This window comes from Salmo salar, chromosome 29 (genome assembly GCF_965601325.2).
Source record: "Salmo salar chromosome 29, fSalSal1, whole genome shotgun sequence".
NCBI lineage: Eukaryota > Metazoa > Chordata > Actinopteri > Salmoniformes > Salmonidae > Salmo > Salmo salar.
In genome coordinates, this window is record NC_138319.1 from 17,235,991 (window position 1) to 17,252,378 (window position 16,388).

The following is a 16,388-nucleotide window of genomic DNA, read 5'->3' on the forward strand; positions in this document are numbered from 1 at the left end:
TATGGCTCATCAGGCTTAGGTAGCATCAGGCTTGAATATTCATGTTGATCAAAGCTCTAATCAAATCCAGATATATTTATATGCTTTAGAATGACACTTCCAGTTGTCAGGAAATACCAGGGAGTGATTTATTCTTGGATGGAACATTTGTAAAATACCGGGAAAATATTAAACCCTAGTCTGTGCCACTTTGCAGTTCCTGCCATGTAGCAAACCAACAGCGGCGAGAGTACAGTGGCATTGCGTGCGTATATAGTGACCACATTCTCTGATTTGGTTTTAATTAAATTAGATGACAAGACAAACCTTTCTTTTGACACAAGCAATTGATATAGAAGTGAATGTGGTCTTGAGAATCCACAAGCGTCAGGGAAATGTATCTATATTGTGTAGTCAAATCATGGGCAGCAGGTAGCCTAGCGGTTAAAAGCTAGTAACCGAAAGGTCGGCAAGGTGGAAAAATCTGCCCCCCCCCACAATAACTGCTCCCCGGGCCCCGATGACGTGGATGTCGATTAAGCCCCCCACACCTCTCTGATTTATTTTTGTATTTTCAATTTGTAAGTCGCTCTGGATAAGAGCGTCTGCTAAATGACTTAAATGTAAATTTAGAGGGGTTGGGTTAAATGCGGAAGACACATTTCGGTTAAATGCATTCATTTGTGCAACTTACTAGGTATCCCACTTCCCTTTCCCAAATCAGTGGCACGAAACATGAGTCATGCTGTTGTTACCTGTACAGAGTCCAGCTCCGTGGGCAGGGCCTCCCTCCTTCACTTGCTTGACAAAGATGGTGTCCATTGGCTCCAGCCTGTTCCTCTGTCTCCCTGGAAACGGCAAAAGCGCACAGGGGGTCAGGTGCCATTGTGCAGAGCCAAAGGAATATCACTACTAGGATTAGAGCTAGCTACATCACTAGCATTACAGCTTGCTGGCACTTTCAAATGTTAACATAGGTACACATCTAACGTATGGAAACATGGTCTAGGGAGGGAGAAAGTGTTCTCATTTAAAGAAGAGGGAGAGCTCTCTTTTCAGATTAACACAGCAGGGTTACTCAGCTGGAACCACACACTGCCAAGAGGCCAGACAAGACAGCAGTGTTTCTACACGCCATTGAAAAGTTTGTTAATCAGAATAAATTGCACACCTCTATCAAAACAAAAAAACAAAAAAGCTGCAACATCTGCATCATTACACATTAACATAGGCTTCTCCACACAGACCCCTACTTTTAGTGTTCAGCATCCCAAATAATGGGGTGAACCCTGAATTGCGCTTAAGGCAAATTTGAACTTAAAATAGTCTCCCATTACATTAATGCATGACTAAGTCAACATTTTACGTAAATGCCTCAAGGTTAGGATTCATCCCTCTACCTATAGCAGGGATCATCAACTAGATTCAGCCGCGCGCCAATTTTCTCTTTAGCAGATGGTCGGCGGGCTGGGACATAATTGCAAATGAACAGCAAGAAGCCCAAACAGATATGTTTACTAACGATAAGTAATTGTTTTACTAACTTTGTCTATTAAACTTTCTATATCTCCTCTTTCCAACTGTCATTTGATGCCTGAACAGCTAATACCTAGATGCACAGGGGTGTAGAGCACTATAGGCTTTGGCACTTCAGTAAAAAGAAAATTGTTTGACAGTCTGCACTTAAACCTCAGTCATTGTATAATTTCAAATCCAAAGTGCTGGAGTAGAGTCAAAACAAACCAAAAAATGGATCACTGTCTCAATACTTTTGAAGCCCGCTGTATAGGACTCTGATACCGGATGACATACCTAGTTTAAAATGATGTCAATCTGAGAGTTCCAGTAATGAAGTTGTCGATGACGCATGACTTTGTGCTTGGCTAGCAACTGCAACTGGGGGTTACGCCTAGTAACCAAAGAATGACATGGCTCCAACGCAAGGGGAGTAATCAATGACCTTGTGTCACCTACACAGAATACCCCATAATGTGAAATTACGTTTTTAGAAATGTTTACAACTTAAAAATGAAAAGCTGAAATGTCTGGAGTCAAATCAGTATTCAACACATTTGACATGTTTAGACATTTAGCAGAAGCTCTTATCCAGACTTACAGTAAGTGGTAGGTGCATACATTTTTCATACCGTCCCCCCGTGGGAATCGAACCCAATAGACCAAGCGTTGCAAGTGCCATGCTCTACCAACTGAGCCACACGGGACCTTTGTTAATGCAACCCCTTTGTTACGGCACACCTAAATAAGTTCAGCAGTAAAAATGTGCTGAACAAGTCCCATAATCATTGGCATGGATGCCCTGTGTGTGCAATAATAGTGTTAACCATGATTTTTGAATGACTACCTCATCTCTGTACCCTACACATACAATTATCTGTAAAGTCCCTCAGTTGAGAAGTGAATTTCAAAACAGAGTCAACCACAAAGACTAGGGAGGTTTTCCAATGCCTTGCAAAGAAGGGCACCTATTGGTCAATGGGTGAGAATAACAAGCAGACATTGAATATCACCTTGAACATGGTGAAGTTATTAATTACACTTTTGATGGTGTATCAATACACCCAGACACTACAAAGATACAGACGTCCTTCCTAACTCAGTTACCGGAGTGAGGAAGGAAACCGCTCAGCGATTTCAGCATGAGGCCAATGGTGACTTTAAAACAGTTAGAGATTTTAATGGCTGAGATGGGAGAAAACTGAGGATGGATCAACATTGTAGTTACTCCACAATACTAACCTAAATGACAGAGTGAAAAGAAAGATGCCTGTACAGAATACAAATATTCCAAAACATGCATCCTGTTTGCAATAAGACACTAAAGTAAAATGCAACATTTTTTGGGGATTGGGGCAAATCCAACACAACACATCACTGAGTACCACTTCATATTTTCAAGCACGGTGGTGGCTGCATCATGTTATGGGTATGCTTGTCATTGGTAAGGACTAGGGAGTGTTTTTTAGGATAAAAATAAACGTAATAGAGCCAAGCACAGGCAAAATCCTAGAGGAAAACCTGGTTCAGTCTGCTTTCCAACAGACACTGGGAGACAAATTCACCTTTCAGCAGGACATAACCTAAAAAAAACAAGGCAAAATACACTGGAGTTGCTTACCAAGACGACATTGAATGTTACTGAGTGACCTAGTTACAGTTTTGACTTAAATCAGCTTTAAAATCTATGGCAAGAAATGAAAACGGCTGTCTAGCAATGATCAACAACCAACTTGACAGAGTTTGAATTGTAAAAATAATAAATGTGCAAATATTTTACAATCCAAGTGTGCCAAGCTCTTAGAAACTTAACCAAAAAGATTCACAGCTGTAATCACTGCCAAAGGTAACATGTATTGACTCAGGGGTGTGAATACTTATGAAAATTAGATATTTAATGTTCAATAAATTTACAAACATGTTTTCACTTTGTCATTATGGGGTATTGTGTGTAGATGGGTGAGAAGAAAAAACCCATTTAATCCAGTTTGAATTCAGGCTGTAACAACAAAATGTGTAATAGGTCAAGGGGTCTGAATACTTTCTGAAGGCACCGTACAAGCACCACTGTGTTTGTGTGTGTGAAAAGGGGAGGGTGTCACCATAGAGGGTAGGGAAGTGTGTGGGGGTGGTAATGTATTCCTGTGTGTCTATTTGTTTGTCTGAGTGGGTGAGACGAGATCGAGGGAGATTTTCTCAAATGTCGGGTAAATTGAAATGCTGCCGGTCAAATGTCCGGCGACACATTTTCATGATGGAAACCCTGGCCGGTGGGTGGGTGCGTGAGCTCCTGGGCTGTGTGCCACGCTGTCAGTTTAAACACTGTACTCTGGAAAGGCTGTGGAGACGAGGCAGCTGGAGCTTTGTCCTCTTTAAAATATCTTTATTACAAGTGTCAGAACCAAAAGGAGAAGGCAAGCACAACTGTACATTTACACAGTCAGCTTCTGACCTAAACATTTCTCTGAACAACATATCCCTGATTCTCACTATTAGTATGGACAGAGACACTGACAGAATTCTGGAAGACCCACATGTGGAGAGACATGCAAATAGAAAAAAGTGTCTCGCTCTTGCATAATCGTGTGCCATTTTAGGAAATTTGTGCATTTTGCTGCCCTAAACTCCCTCTTGTGGTGGAAAGTACTATGCCAGAGGATGAATGCTTCTGATGAGTGAAGAAATGCTCTGAATACTTAAAAAAAAAAAAAAACTGCCAAAACTCATTTTATAGATCTACTCCATTGGTGTTGAATTGTCTACTTATTTTGCCAAAGCCTTTGCCTACAACAAATTAACACTATTCTGGTGTATTTATGGCAGCCCTATAGCATATCTGCAGTATATGCCTACTGTAGCTACAGTACAGTACAGTGGCAGAAATGACCAAGGTGAGCACAAAACAGACTAAACCTAACCTGCAATGTGCATGTTATCCTGTATAACTACAAATGGACTTCCACCATAACAGAGAGACACCTTCATTCCAGCAGATGGCACTAGAGGGCATACAATGAGGAACAAAGCCATTGCTCAATGTTACTTACATGATGAGAGCTGTAGTGGTAATCCAAGGGCAAAACAGCATTACGCTTCACCTTCATGCTATTTTACTATTTAACACTTTCAAAATGGGTGACAAGTGTGTCGTCCTAATTTGTCTGAAGGATACCATGGAATCCCAGTTCCAAATGACAAGGGTTCACTGCTACTTCCATTTGAATGTAAAAATGGTTGCAAGTGTCGAAAAAAAGGGTATGACTGTTTATCGAATTTAAATCTTATTTAATATCTAAGGTTAAATAAACTGACTGACAATACTGCTTAAAAAAGAAAGATTCACAGAGGACAAAAACACCTCTCTTGGCGAGAGAAACCCAAAAGCCTGCTCCTCCCTGTTCCATCAAGAGAAACCTCTCCTCATCCCAATCCAACATCAATCCGACAACGTTCAGGCTCGACTGTACAAATTGGATTCTGGAAGTTTTCAGCCCTGCAGCTGGATGAGCGAGATTAAAAATCAGGAAATCAACAGCTTTGGATATTTTTAAAGTCCCTATCCTACACTAAAATAGAATGACAGTTGAGATTGATACAATAGGACAACATTACATATTTGACCTTTTTAATTCGCAGACAGCTGTTGGCTGGAAAAGGATAAATCATTTTTTTTTTTACTTCGATATAAATATTGCTACAGCCAGATGTAAATATCAGAATCAGATTTGTTCCATCGAGCAGACCAATAGGCTTTTACATTACATTTTTACATTTTAGTCATTTAGCAGACGCTCTTATCCAGAGCGACTTACAGTAGTGAATGCATACATTTCATACAATTTCATACATGGCTGGCTGGCTGGCTGGCTACACACACAGTGTGTAGGTTATTTACAGTAGAAGATGGGCTTCTATCATCTTCAATCATTCTATTTGGGCTTCGATCTAAAAGGTAGCTAGCAAATGTGAAACGGATTAAAATGACAAGAGTTGACAGCTGTATGAGTTCACCATTTACACAACATATGCTGCAACCTTTTGTAATTTTAATAGTTTGTTTCATATTGGCTGGCTTCCAACAATAGCTGAATTTGCAAAGCTAGCAAGCACCAATTCAGTTTCAGTGGTGTTTGCTATAATCTTTGCTACCCAGGTTAAATAAAGGTGAAATAAAATAAATAAATAAAAGTTCACTTGCGACAATTTAGCTTTTGCAACGAGACCATTAAATATATTTAAGACAATCGTAGAAGAGAGTGTAGTTCTGTTCAGTTTGGATTTCAGTTTATCGCTAACCTTATCACAGGGACTTTGAAGCACTAACTTACATCATCTGCATGCTGATTCCATCTTTGACGATGCCACATAAATGGAATAGGTACTAGCTAGCTTAATAGTTAATATTTGCGCGCTAGCTCTGCATATTCAGCTAGTGTGTGTGCGCGATTGACTGGATTAACCTCACGTCAGTTACGTGCATTGAGTGCCTTTCAGACAGTAGATATGACCCCTCTGTTACCTTGCCAACTAAGGAACTGGCAGTGGATCAAACCATTGTGAGGCAAAGGGTGGGGGGGTTGCAATCTTTTGAAACTTAAAAACGCGTTATTAAATGTCTATAATCAGCACAATTGCTTTCATTGCGTATTATTAATATTATTTCAATTACATAGTTATGTTTCAGTGATATATTGGGGGGGACAAATCATAGTTTTCCCAGGATGGGGGGGGGGGGGGGGTCGTGTCCCCCCCGTCCCCCCCGGGATTTCCGCCCCTGGACATAATATATGTTTTTCGGGGTCAGTGCAGCTCTAACTGCTGGACAACACAGGCCACAAACTGCTTTAAATCACCTTGCATAAGGCTTTTGCAGTATGTGCTTTCATCCTAACCTGGTGGAGGTCTCTCTTGCGCTCTCTCTATAGAGTACTGTTTTCCAGGCAGCGCTAGTCTGCAGTGTAAAGCCTGGGCTTCAGCATTTTGGTTTGGCTGGGCTTCAGCGCTGCGTCAGCTGGTTTGGCTGCGGTCCCTGCATGCGCAGCTGGGCCTGGTTGTGTGGGCTGGCTCCATCACTCTCCCGTTGTTTTGGGTTAGATAATGTTATTCTACAGAGGGGCTGGGAGCAGCGCCCGCCGCCGCCTGCATTAGCCCAGACAGAATGCAACAGGGCCTCTAATATTTTCTTTCCCTCTTTCTCTTGCATGTAGTTACATAGGGCACAATTCACACAAACAATCACATGTGGATGTACACGCACTCATGCCTTCTCTTCCTCTCTCACGCCCCCTTGTTCTGTCTCTCGATCCCTCTCGCTCAGAGAGGGACGGGCCTCTGCTTGCCAACACTTCAAAAACAACTGACAGAGAGGACTGTGTGTGTAGATGGTAATCTGTGACTCTGGTACAACAGGAATTATAAAAATAGGAGGCGCATGATCTCTAGTCTCCATGTAAACACAGAGTGATTCTGCCCCAACCCATGGTGTGGGAAAGTCTGGGAAATAGGCATTGATCATATACCAATAATAATCTATCAAACTGCTTTCAGTCACGACGCATCTACTTTTAATAACCAATCAGGTTCAATGTTCAAAGAAACAAAGAAGATTGGTATCATGACAATCTTCAACCCATCGTAAGCAAAAGGTTTTTACAGTACATAACGGAGACATCAATTCATTGAGTAAAATCCTGTGAGTCAGTTGATGGATAAGGTGCCTTCAGAAAGTATTCATACCCTTGACTTTTTCCACGTTGTGTTACAGCCTGAATTCAAAATTGATTAAATATATATTTTTCCTCTCACCCATCTACACACAATATCCCATAATGACAAAGTGAAAACATATTTTTTGCACATTTATTGAAAATTAAAAACATAAATCTCATCTACACAATACTTTGTAGAAGCACCTTGGTGATTACAGCAGAGTCATCTTGGGTATGTCTGTATCAGCTTTGCACATCTGCACTTAGGGATTTTCTCCCATTCTTCCTTGCAGATTTTCTCAAATTTGTATGAGTACCACTTCAGTGTGGCGGCAGCATCCCCGCCCCCCACGACGGCGCACCCACACTGCTCAAATCACAGGCGAATGCTTTTTAAGGCTAATAAAGATGTTGGTAGAAGACTGCCTTAGTATGAATGGCACTTGGTAATTGGCTACTTTTCAGTACCTAACTAGCAGTATGTCATTCAACGACAAGTTTTCATGCACATTTTTCACTTGAGAAATACCTCAAACATCTTATTTAGATGTAAAATTGCACAACCAAGATCTCCTCGGCCAAAAAAGATTTGTTGAGTTAATTTAGATTTCTTTTTTACTTTTACCCCCTTTTCTCTCCAATTTCGTGATATCCAATTGGTAGTTAGTCGTCTCGTCGCTGCAACTCCCGTACCGACTCGGGAGATGCGAAGGTTGAGAGCCATGCATCGTCCGACACAGGACCCAACCAAGCCGCACTGCTTCTTGACACAACGCCCGCCTAACCCGGAAGCCAGCCACAGCAATGTGTTGAAGGAAACACCGAACACCTGGCGACCATGTCAGCGTGCATGCGCCGGGCCTGCCACAGGAGTCACTAGAGCGCGATGGGACAAGGACATCCCTGCCGGCCAAATCCTCCCCTAACCCGGACCTCTGGCAGTCCCTCTGCCACAGGGTTCAATTCTCAGGCCGACTCTTTTCTCTATATATATTAATGATGTCGCTCTTGCTGCTGGTGATTCTCTGATCCACCTCTACGCAGAGGACAACATTTTGTATACATCTGGTTTCTTTGGACACTGTGCTAACAAACCTCCAAACGAGCTTCAATGCCATTCAACACTCCTTCCGTGGCCTCCAACTGCTTTTAAATGCTAGTAAAATTAAGTGCATGCTCTTCAACCGATTGCTGCCTGCACCCTCCCGCCCGACTAGCATCACTACTCTGGACGGTTCTGACCTAGAATATGTGGACAACTACAAATACCTAGGTGTCTGGTTAGACTGTAAACGCTCCTTCCAGACTCACATTAAGCATCTCCAATCCAAAATGACATCTAGAAATCAGCTTCCTATTTCACAACAAAGCCTCCTTCACTCATGCCGCCAAACATACCCTCGTAAAACTGACTATCCTACCGATCCTTGACTTCGGCGATGTCATTTACAAAATAGCCCCCAACACTCTACTCAAAAAACTGGATGTAGTCTATCACAGTGCAATCCGTTTTATCACCAAAGCTCCATATACTACCCACCACTGCGATCTGTATGTTCTTGTTGGCTGGCCCTCACTACATACCCGTCGCCAAACCCACTGGCTCCAGGTCATCTATAAGTCTTTGCTAGGTAAAGCCCCGCCTTATCTCAGCTCATTGGTCGCCATAGCAACACCCACCCATAGCACACGCTCCAGCAGGTACATTGCCCTAGTGATCATTCCTAAAGCCAACACCACCTTTGGCAGCCTTTCCTTCCAATTCTCTGCTGCCAATAACTGGAACAAATTGCAAAAATCTCTGAAGCTCGAGTCTTATATCGCCCTCCCTAACTTTAAGCATCAGCTGTCTGAGCAGCTTACCGATCACTGTACCTGTACACAGCCCATCTGTAAATAGCACACCCGACTACCTAATCCCCATATTAGGACTCTTGCTCTTTTGCACCCCAGTATCTCTACTTGCACATTCATCATCTGCACATCTATCACTCCAGTATTAATGCTAAATTGTAATTTATTTTCACCTCTAGGGCCTATTTATTGCCTACCTCCCTACATTTGCACACACTGTACATATATTTTTCTAGTTTTATTTTCTTTTGTGTTATTGACTGTACGTTTGTTTATGTATAACTGTTGTTTTTGTCGCAGTTGTAAATGAGAACTTGTTCTCAACTGGCCTACCTGGTTAAATAAAATAAACCCGGACGACGCTGGGCCAATTGTGCTCCGCCCCTTGTGTATCCCGGTTGCGGCTGGCTGCGACAGAGCCTGGACTCGAACCAGGAACTCTAGTGGCACAGCTAGCAACTGCGATGCAGTGCCTTAGACCACTGCGCCACTCAGGAGGTCCTAATTGTGACTATTTTAAGGAAGTTAACTTTTGCTATAGTGTCTCAAGAGGGACAAACAGTACTATTGCAGTTTTTTTCTCCTTTTCCAAGCAAAGGGATTTTAAGGGAGTATGCGAGCACAGACGTTCACTTCACCTAGGAGAGTTCTGCTAGGGGAAAACCGAACCTATGTATGTAGACGTCTTTAGCAAAAATAGTGGTAATTCTATATATATTTTTTATAAATATTTTTTACTTTTTTATTTAACTAGGCAAGTCAGTTAAGAACAAATTCTTATTTACAATGACGGCTTACCGGAGAACAGTGGGTTAACTACCTTGTCGGCTCGGGGATTCGATCCAGCAACCCAAAAAGGTTAGGGAAAATGGAGAAAGAACTACTTTCAAATAAAGTGCTCCGTTATGTACTTGACGAACATACCATTTTGGAAAGTATTTGTAAAATAGTTTGTTCTCCATTTTCCCTAACCTTTTTCCTCACACACCAGTGGTATATCAACGGACGAAGTGGAGAGCTGACATTGGCTCAGCTCCAACCACAATTTGCCAATAGAAGCCTATTTGTGAATTTTAGGGTCGTTTTTCATACCAGCGTACTTTGACCTCTGTGTGCATGGTATGCAACATGCATGCAGGTTGGAAGGTCTGCAGTACTGTGACTTGTCTGAAATTTCTCTACATCTGTCTGCTAGTCAACTAATCATGGCTAGTGACAATGCCAACCTGGTGTTTTTCCACAATAGACAGGAAAGCATGCAGGGGGCAACTGCGTATACTATAAAGTATGTGTGCGTGTGTGCCACTGCTGTTGATCCTGACATTGGCCAAAGGATTATTTTTTTGACTTTCTTACCTAACAAACAGATGTGCATGTGCTTCTTTGAGATTCTGACCTGCCATTGATCTTGACATAACAAAAACCAAGAAATCTAGCATTTTTAAGAGTGAGTTATACAATATGCATCCCCCAATAAAATACTGGACCACAGTATCCTGGATTTACTGAAAAATAACAGAGTAATGAAGAGTCTACTCACAAAAGTGAATCTGGAATCTACCAAGCAAACTCTGCTGGCTCTATAGGAACAACCCCTGGGGAGGACGTTATGTCCAAGAAACATGGCATCCAGAACACTAGGGTGGAAGTGTGTGAGAAGTCTTCTGTTGCTCTAAGGCAGTGGTCACCAACCGGTCGACCGCAAAATAGTTGATCTTCAAGGCATTGCTAGTCAACCACCAAACACTTCTGGAGAAAAGCCAACGATAAAGCCTTGCACTCCTATTATTTTCTTATATTCATCTTGCGCTGTTGGTATTAGGTGCCCTTGATTCAAACGCCTTGCGCACCGGGTAGGCAAAGTGTATGAAAGGACAAACTTGGCCAGGAGAGCCAAATAAAGTGCTCCTATTGTGCTGGCAAATCGGATAGCTCAAATCACTGTGCCTAAAGCGTCCACGACCGGACCCCAGAGCAAAGTTTGATTCTAGCCTACGTGAGATTTCATAACTTTTAAAGCCATGACCAGAGAGAGACGGTCAATGAATACAGCAAAGAGCTACTATTTTTATGAGCGAGTTCATGTTTAAGTTTTTATTCAGCACGGTCACTGTTTTTTAATTACAACACAAAACGTGCTTCTCCCTACTTCCACTTGTGCTACTACCAGCACAGCAGCTGCAGCGAATGAGTAGCCATTAGCCAAGTGTATCGATAGACCTGCATTTTCATTATTAGCAGCTCATCGTGTCTATTTTAATATCAAGGCATATTACATTTTCTCTGGTAATAGGAACAACATGAATTTGTGCATGAGGCATCAATAATGTGGTGCGATATTGTCAGGCCAAGCATAGCCAATATGTTGTGATAATGTATTACGCCTACTGCACAAACCTCATTCTGACAGAACAGTTTTTATTAGGTTAATGTTGCATAGGCTTACATTTTTGAAGTCATGTAAAAATAAAAATAAATAGCAGTAGACCTTGGCTTGCTTTTTTGACTCCGAAAGTGATCTTGACTCAATAAAAGGTTGGTGACCACTGCTTTAAGGGAAGAGTAAGCTGGATGGAACTTCGCTAAGGAAGGTTGGGGGTTTTAAGGCCCACCAGAGAATATTGGGGAATTCTACTTGCTTGTGCTATTGCTCCCTCTGCAATCTTTATGGAGGCCGACCAAAATCTGCCAAAAATGAAATAAAAATTGGACATCTCCTGTGAAGACTTTCACACAGAACAAAAAAAAACAAATATTTTAACAGATGTAGATTTTTATGTTTCTGGAGCGCTTTTTCGTCCCCGAAGTACCACAGCTTCACAAGCATAATACAATATATCTCATGTGTATAGTCCTCTTCAACAGCTAAGTAAAATACACAGCCAGAGAGAGAAAGACCGAACGGGGGAAAAAAGAGCCAGAGAGAGGAAACGAGTTAGAAGACTATTTGAAATAACAGCCGTTCGATATGTATACAATCATTGTGAAAAGCAACAAACAGACATCAACACTTCTAAACACAATTCCACAAATACACACACACTTCCCGTCTGCATGTTTAGATTGTGTCGAGATTCCTCGATCCCAAGCAAGCAGGCAGGCAGGCAGGCAGGCAGGCAGGCAGGCAGGCAGGCAGGCAGGCAGGCAGGCAGGCAGGCAGGCAGGCAGGCAGGCAGGCAGGCAGGCAGGCAGGCAGGCAGGCAGGCAGGCAGGCAGGCAGGCAGGCAGGCAGGCAGTGTGTGTGTGTGTGTGTGTGTGTGTGTGTGTGTGTGTGTGTGTGTGTGTGTGTGTGTGTGTGCGCGCGCGCGTTCCTGGGGTTTGAAGGGGTTCCAGCGGCAACACCCAGATAGTCAACATGGGGTGAGGCGAGCGGAGCAGGCCCCCTCTATCCAAACAGCGACAGCCTCATCACACATTGGCCCAAAGTCAAGCAAATAAACTCCACTGCTGCTCTGGAGGGAATATGGGACCGCATGATACAGGCTAAAAGGGCTGTCTAGGACTGAACGAGGAAAAACTGTGGATGGATCTCAATACCTTAAAGTGTCTTTCCTGCCTGTGTCCAATCTAATACACTTAGCTGCTGATCTGAAAGCGCAATATAGTGGGACCCTACCAGTAGATAGACGGAGGAGAAATATATCATATTGAAGTACTGAGGATGAAACCAAACAAGAATATCACCACTTCATACTGAGGTCCAGTCGATCTTAGAGAAAGCTTGTGGCAGGAAAGCTGAGAGGGAGAGTCTTGCGAAACCGAGTCTTACATGAAGTAACATTTAACATTTGTGAATCTTGCAGGGAAAATCTAAACTGTTACAGAACAGGACTCAACGTTGCTACCATTTACAATCGTGGTATGAAACATAAGAGGATTTACAGGACCCGGACCAAGGGGGCATTAGGCAGGAGGGAACGTTACTCATCTTCAATTGCGGAGTGATGAATGGTATATGCATATGTGGGTGCACACGCATAGAAACAGACACACGCACAATATCCCTAAGGATTTCCTGATGTCACAGTGGGGGCTCTGTGTGTTTTATGTTTCGGGCCCCGTGCCGAGCCTGCGGAATGCGACACGGAGAAGGCCAACAAGATGCTTACAGGAATTCTCTTCGCTGCTCAATTTCCCTTTTGTAAGACCAGAATCTGCCTGCTCATGAGCGGACTGTTCCCTCCCTCTCTGCTCATCACTTCACTTGTCCAGTCATACCATAACCAGGGGTTGTAACCAAAATTATTTTCCAATCTTTTCATTCTGAACAGAAACACACTGTTGCATTCCATTCCACTGTTCCGACCAGCAAGTACAGGCTTATATTGTTCCTTTTTTAATTGTTATTTTACCCCTTTTCTCGTGATATCCAATTGGTAGGATCGAACCCGGGTCTGTAGTGACACCTTAGACCGCTGTGCCACTTGGGAGGCTCTATTCCTTTTTTAACCAGTGAAATCAACCGTTAAAAAAAAAAAAACATTTAGCTCATTAAGTTACTTCACCAATAAGTGGGGACAAAGCAGGCAAGCTAGTAGTTTACATGCGTGACAGACAGACAAGTGAAGCCTATGGCGCAATATGCAACCAAAATTTTGCCGGTGGGTATAGTGAGCAGTGGTGTAAAGTACTTAAGTAAAAATACGTCGTTTTTTGGGGTATCTGTACTTTATATTTTTGACAACTTTTACTCTACTATATTCCTAAGTAAAATAATGTACTTTTTACTCCATACATTTTTCCTAAAACTCAAAAGTAGTCGTTACATTTCAAATGCTTAGCAGGACAGGAAAATGGTCCAATTCACACACTTATCAAGATAATATCCCTGGTCATCCCTACTGCCTGTGATCTGGCAACTCACTAAACACAAATGCTTCGTTTGTAAATTATGTATTGGAGTCTGCCCCTGGCTATCCGTAAATAAGAAATAAAAAAAAGAAAGTTGTAGCGTCTGGTTTGCTTAAATTTCTTATACTAAGTATATTTTAACAATTACATTTACTTTTGATACTTAAGTATATTTAAGAGCAAATACTTTAGGACTTTTACTCAAGTAGTATTTCACTTTTACTTGAGCCATTTTCTATTAATGTATCTTTACTTTTACTCAATTATGACATATGAGTACTTTTTCCACCAGAGTGAGAGAGGATACAGGCTTAAAGTAGAACTGACAGCGTTTTAACTACTTTGCAGTCATGAAACAGACAATCATAACAGTAAAAAATATCAAATTCCCAGTTTATGCTTCAAAACCAACTTCATAAGAGGTTTAAAAAAAATCGGTTATAATTGACCAAAAATTCCATGACGTACAGTAAGGCATTGTTGTTGTCAGAATAGATGGATGCAGTTCAATGCATGATTAATATAATTCACCAATACATTTCTTGGTTGTCCAAAAAATATTGCCATCAGGTTGTAAATCACAGCTGGCCTGGTACATTGTGTGCGTTTGTAAATTGTGTGCCAGAGCGTAGCATAACTGATTAATTTACGAACGCGCAACACCCGCTGAATATGACCGGTGTCAGTAAACATTGACAAAAAAAGTTATTCAATTGTTGGCAGCAGCACATTTAGTCACTAAGACTCTAGATAACATGAAAACAGCCTAACCAGCTCTCCTAGGGCTAGTAAAATGGTCAGAGTGAGGTGTTCTCTCATTTGTGTCAGTGTGTGCTCTGAATTTATGAACAGAATCTGACAACGCTCTGAATTTATGAACGACCCAGAGTGCACTCTGACACACTGGAGGCAATTTACAAATGCACCCATTGTTTGCTGCCTCCACCCATTCGGGATGCACTGTTTCAATTTCAATGACTCAATATTTTGAACAAAAACGGGCAACTGTAACTAACGCTGGGAATGCAAGGACAATGATCACAAGCCAGTCATAACGTGGTTAATAGGCTAACGCACATCTGTCAAACACAAGGCCAGCGGACCGAATAGGACACACAAGCGAGTATAAATGAGTCAACAGTTTAGTCATATACTTTATGAAACTACAGCCCGATGCGCTCGCATCTGAATTCAACTTCAGTTGCAGTGCTTTCGTGTGACCCGTTATAGAGCGCAGCAGAGGGAAAGTGTAGAGACTCATGCTACAGTCCTAGCTTCGGTTTTTAAAACTTGATAACGAATATCCAAAAAACAAAACACCATGCAAAGGAGAAACATGTAGGCCTACTACAGCAACATTTGAGCAGTAGCCTAGGCTGGCTACTTAACCGCAATATCTTTTGAGTGCAAAATACAGCAATGTTGCATTCAGCCACAAAACATTTAAAACATGTTTGAAGTTTAAATGTTACAACAAACCTATGTTTTTGAGGAGTACACAGCATTGTACGAGATCTTCAGTTTGTCAATTTCTCGCATGGAATAGCCTTCATTTCTCGTCAGAATAGACTGACGAGTTTCAGAAGAAAGGTCTTTGTTTCTGGCCATATTGAGCCTGTAATTGAACCCACAAACTAGTCTAAAAGGCAGCCAATATCCCTGTCATCCCTACTACTTATTGCTTCTTTAATCAGAAAAACAGTTTTCAGCTGTGCTAACATAACTGCAAAAGGGTTTCTAATGATCAATTAGCCTTTTAAAATGATGAACTTGGATTAGTTAACACAACGTGCCATTGGAACACAGGAGTGATGGTTGCTGATAATAGGCCTCTGCACGCCTATGAGGATATTCAATTAAAAATAAGCCGTTTCCAGCTACAATAGTCATTTACAATGTCTACACTGCATTTCTGATCAATTTGATGTTATTTCAAATGGACCAAAAAAAGCGCTTTTCTTTCAAAAAACAGGGACATTTCTAAGTGACCCCAAACTTTTGAACGGTAGTGTACATAAGTGTACATTATAAAAAGGGCCACATTATTATTATTATTATTCAATAAAAATTTAAAAAAATCTATTTTACCCCCTTTTTTTCCTCCCCAATTTTGATCTTGTCTCATCGCTGCAACTCCCCAACGAGCTAGGGAGGTGAAGGACGAGTCACACGTCCTCCAAAACATGACCTGCCAAACCTCGCTTCTGCAGGCAGACACTGGAATATGTTTCTGAGGATCAGAGTGAGGGCTTTGCATAGGCGCTTTGTTGCATTTTTTGGTGGGACTGGAAAAAAATGCCTGGAACATAAAAGAACATTGTTAACCAGTTCCTATGCTTTAAAATAACAGTTCTGTTCAGGGACAGAATGGATCCCTTTCGTTCATGGTTCCGTTTGTGTTCCTTGAAAAATGAAACAGTTCCAACCCCTGATCATAACTATCCTCTGGATCATAACTTGGATCACTATCAAGAACAAGAA

The 16,388-nt window shown here is 41.8% G+C and overlaps 1 protein-coding gene across 4 annotated transcripts in view; it reads right to left on the reverse strand.

The window, feature by feature from the left end:
• arhgap21a (Rho GTPase activating protein 21a) overlaps positions 1-16,388 on the reverse strand; it is a 103,235-nt gene that overhangs the window by 32,071 nt on the left and 54,776 nt on the right. For all 4 annotated transcript variants that reach the window (XM_082970711.1, XM_082970709.1, XM_082970710.1 and 1 more), the window contains exon 5: positions 735-827. In XM_082970711.1, the coding sequence (XP_082826837.1) occupies positions 735-827 (93 nt within the window). The remainder of the gene's footprint in view (positions 1-734; positions 828-16,388) is intronic.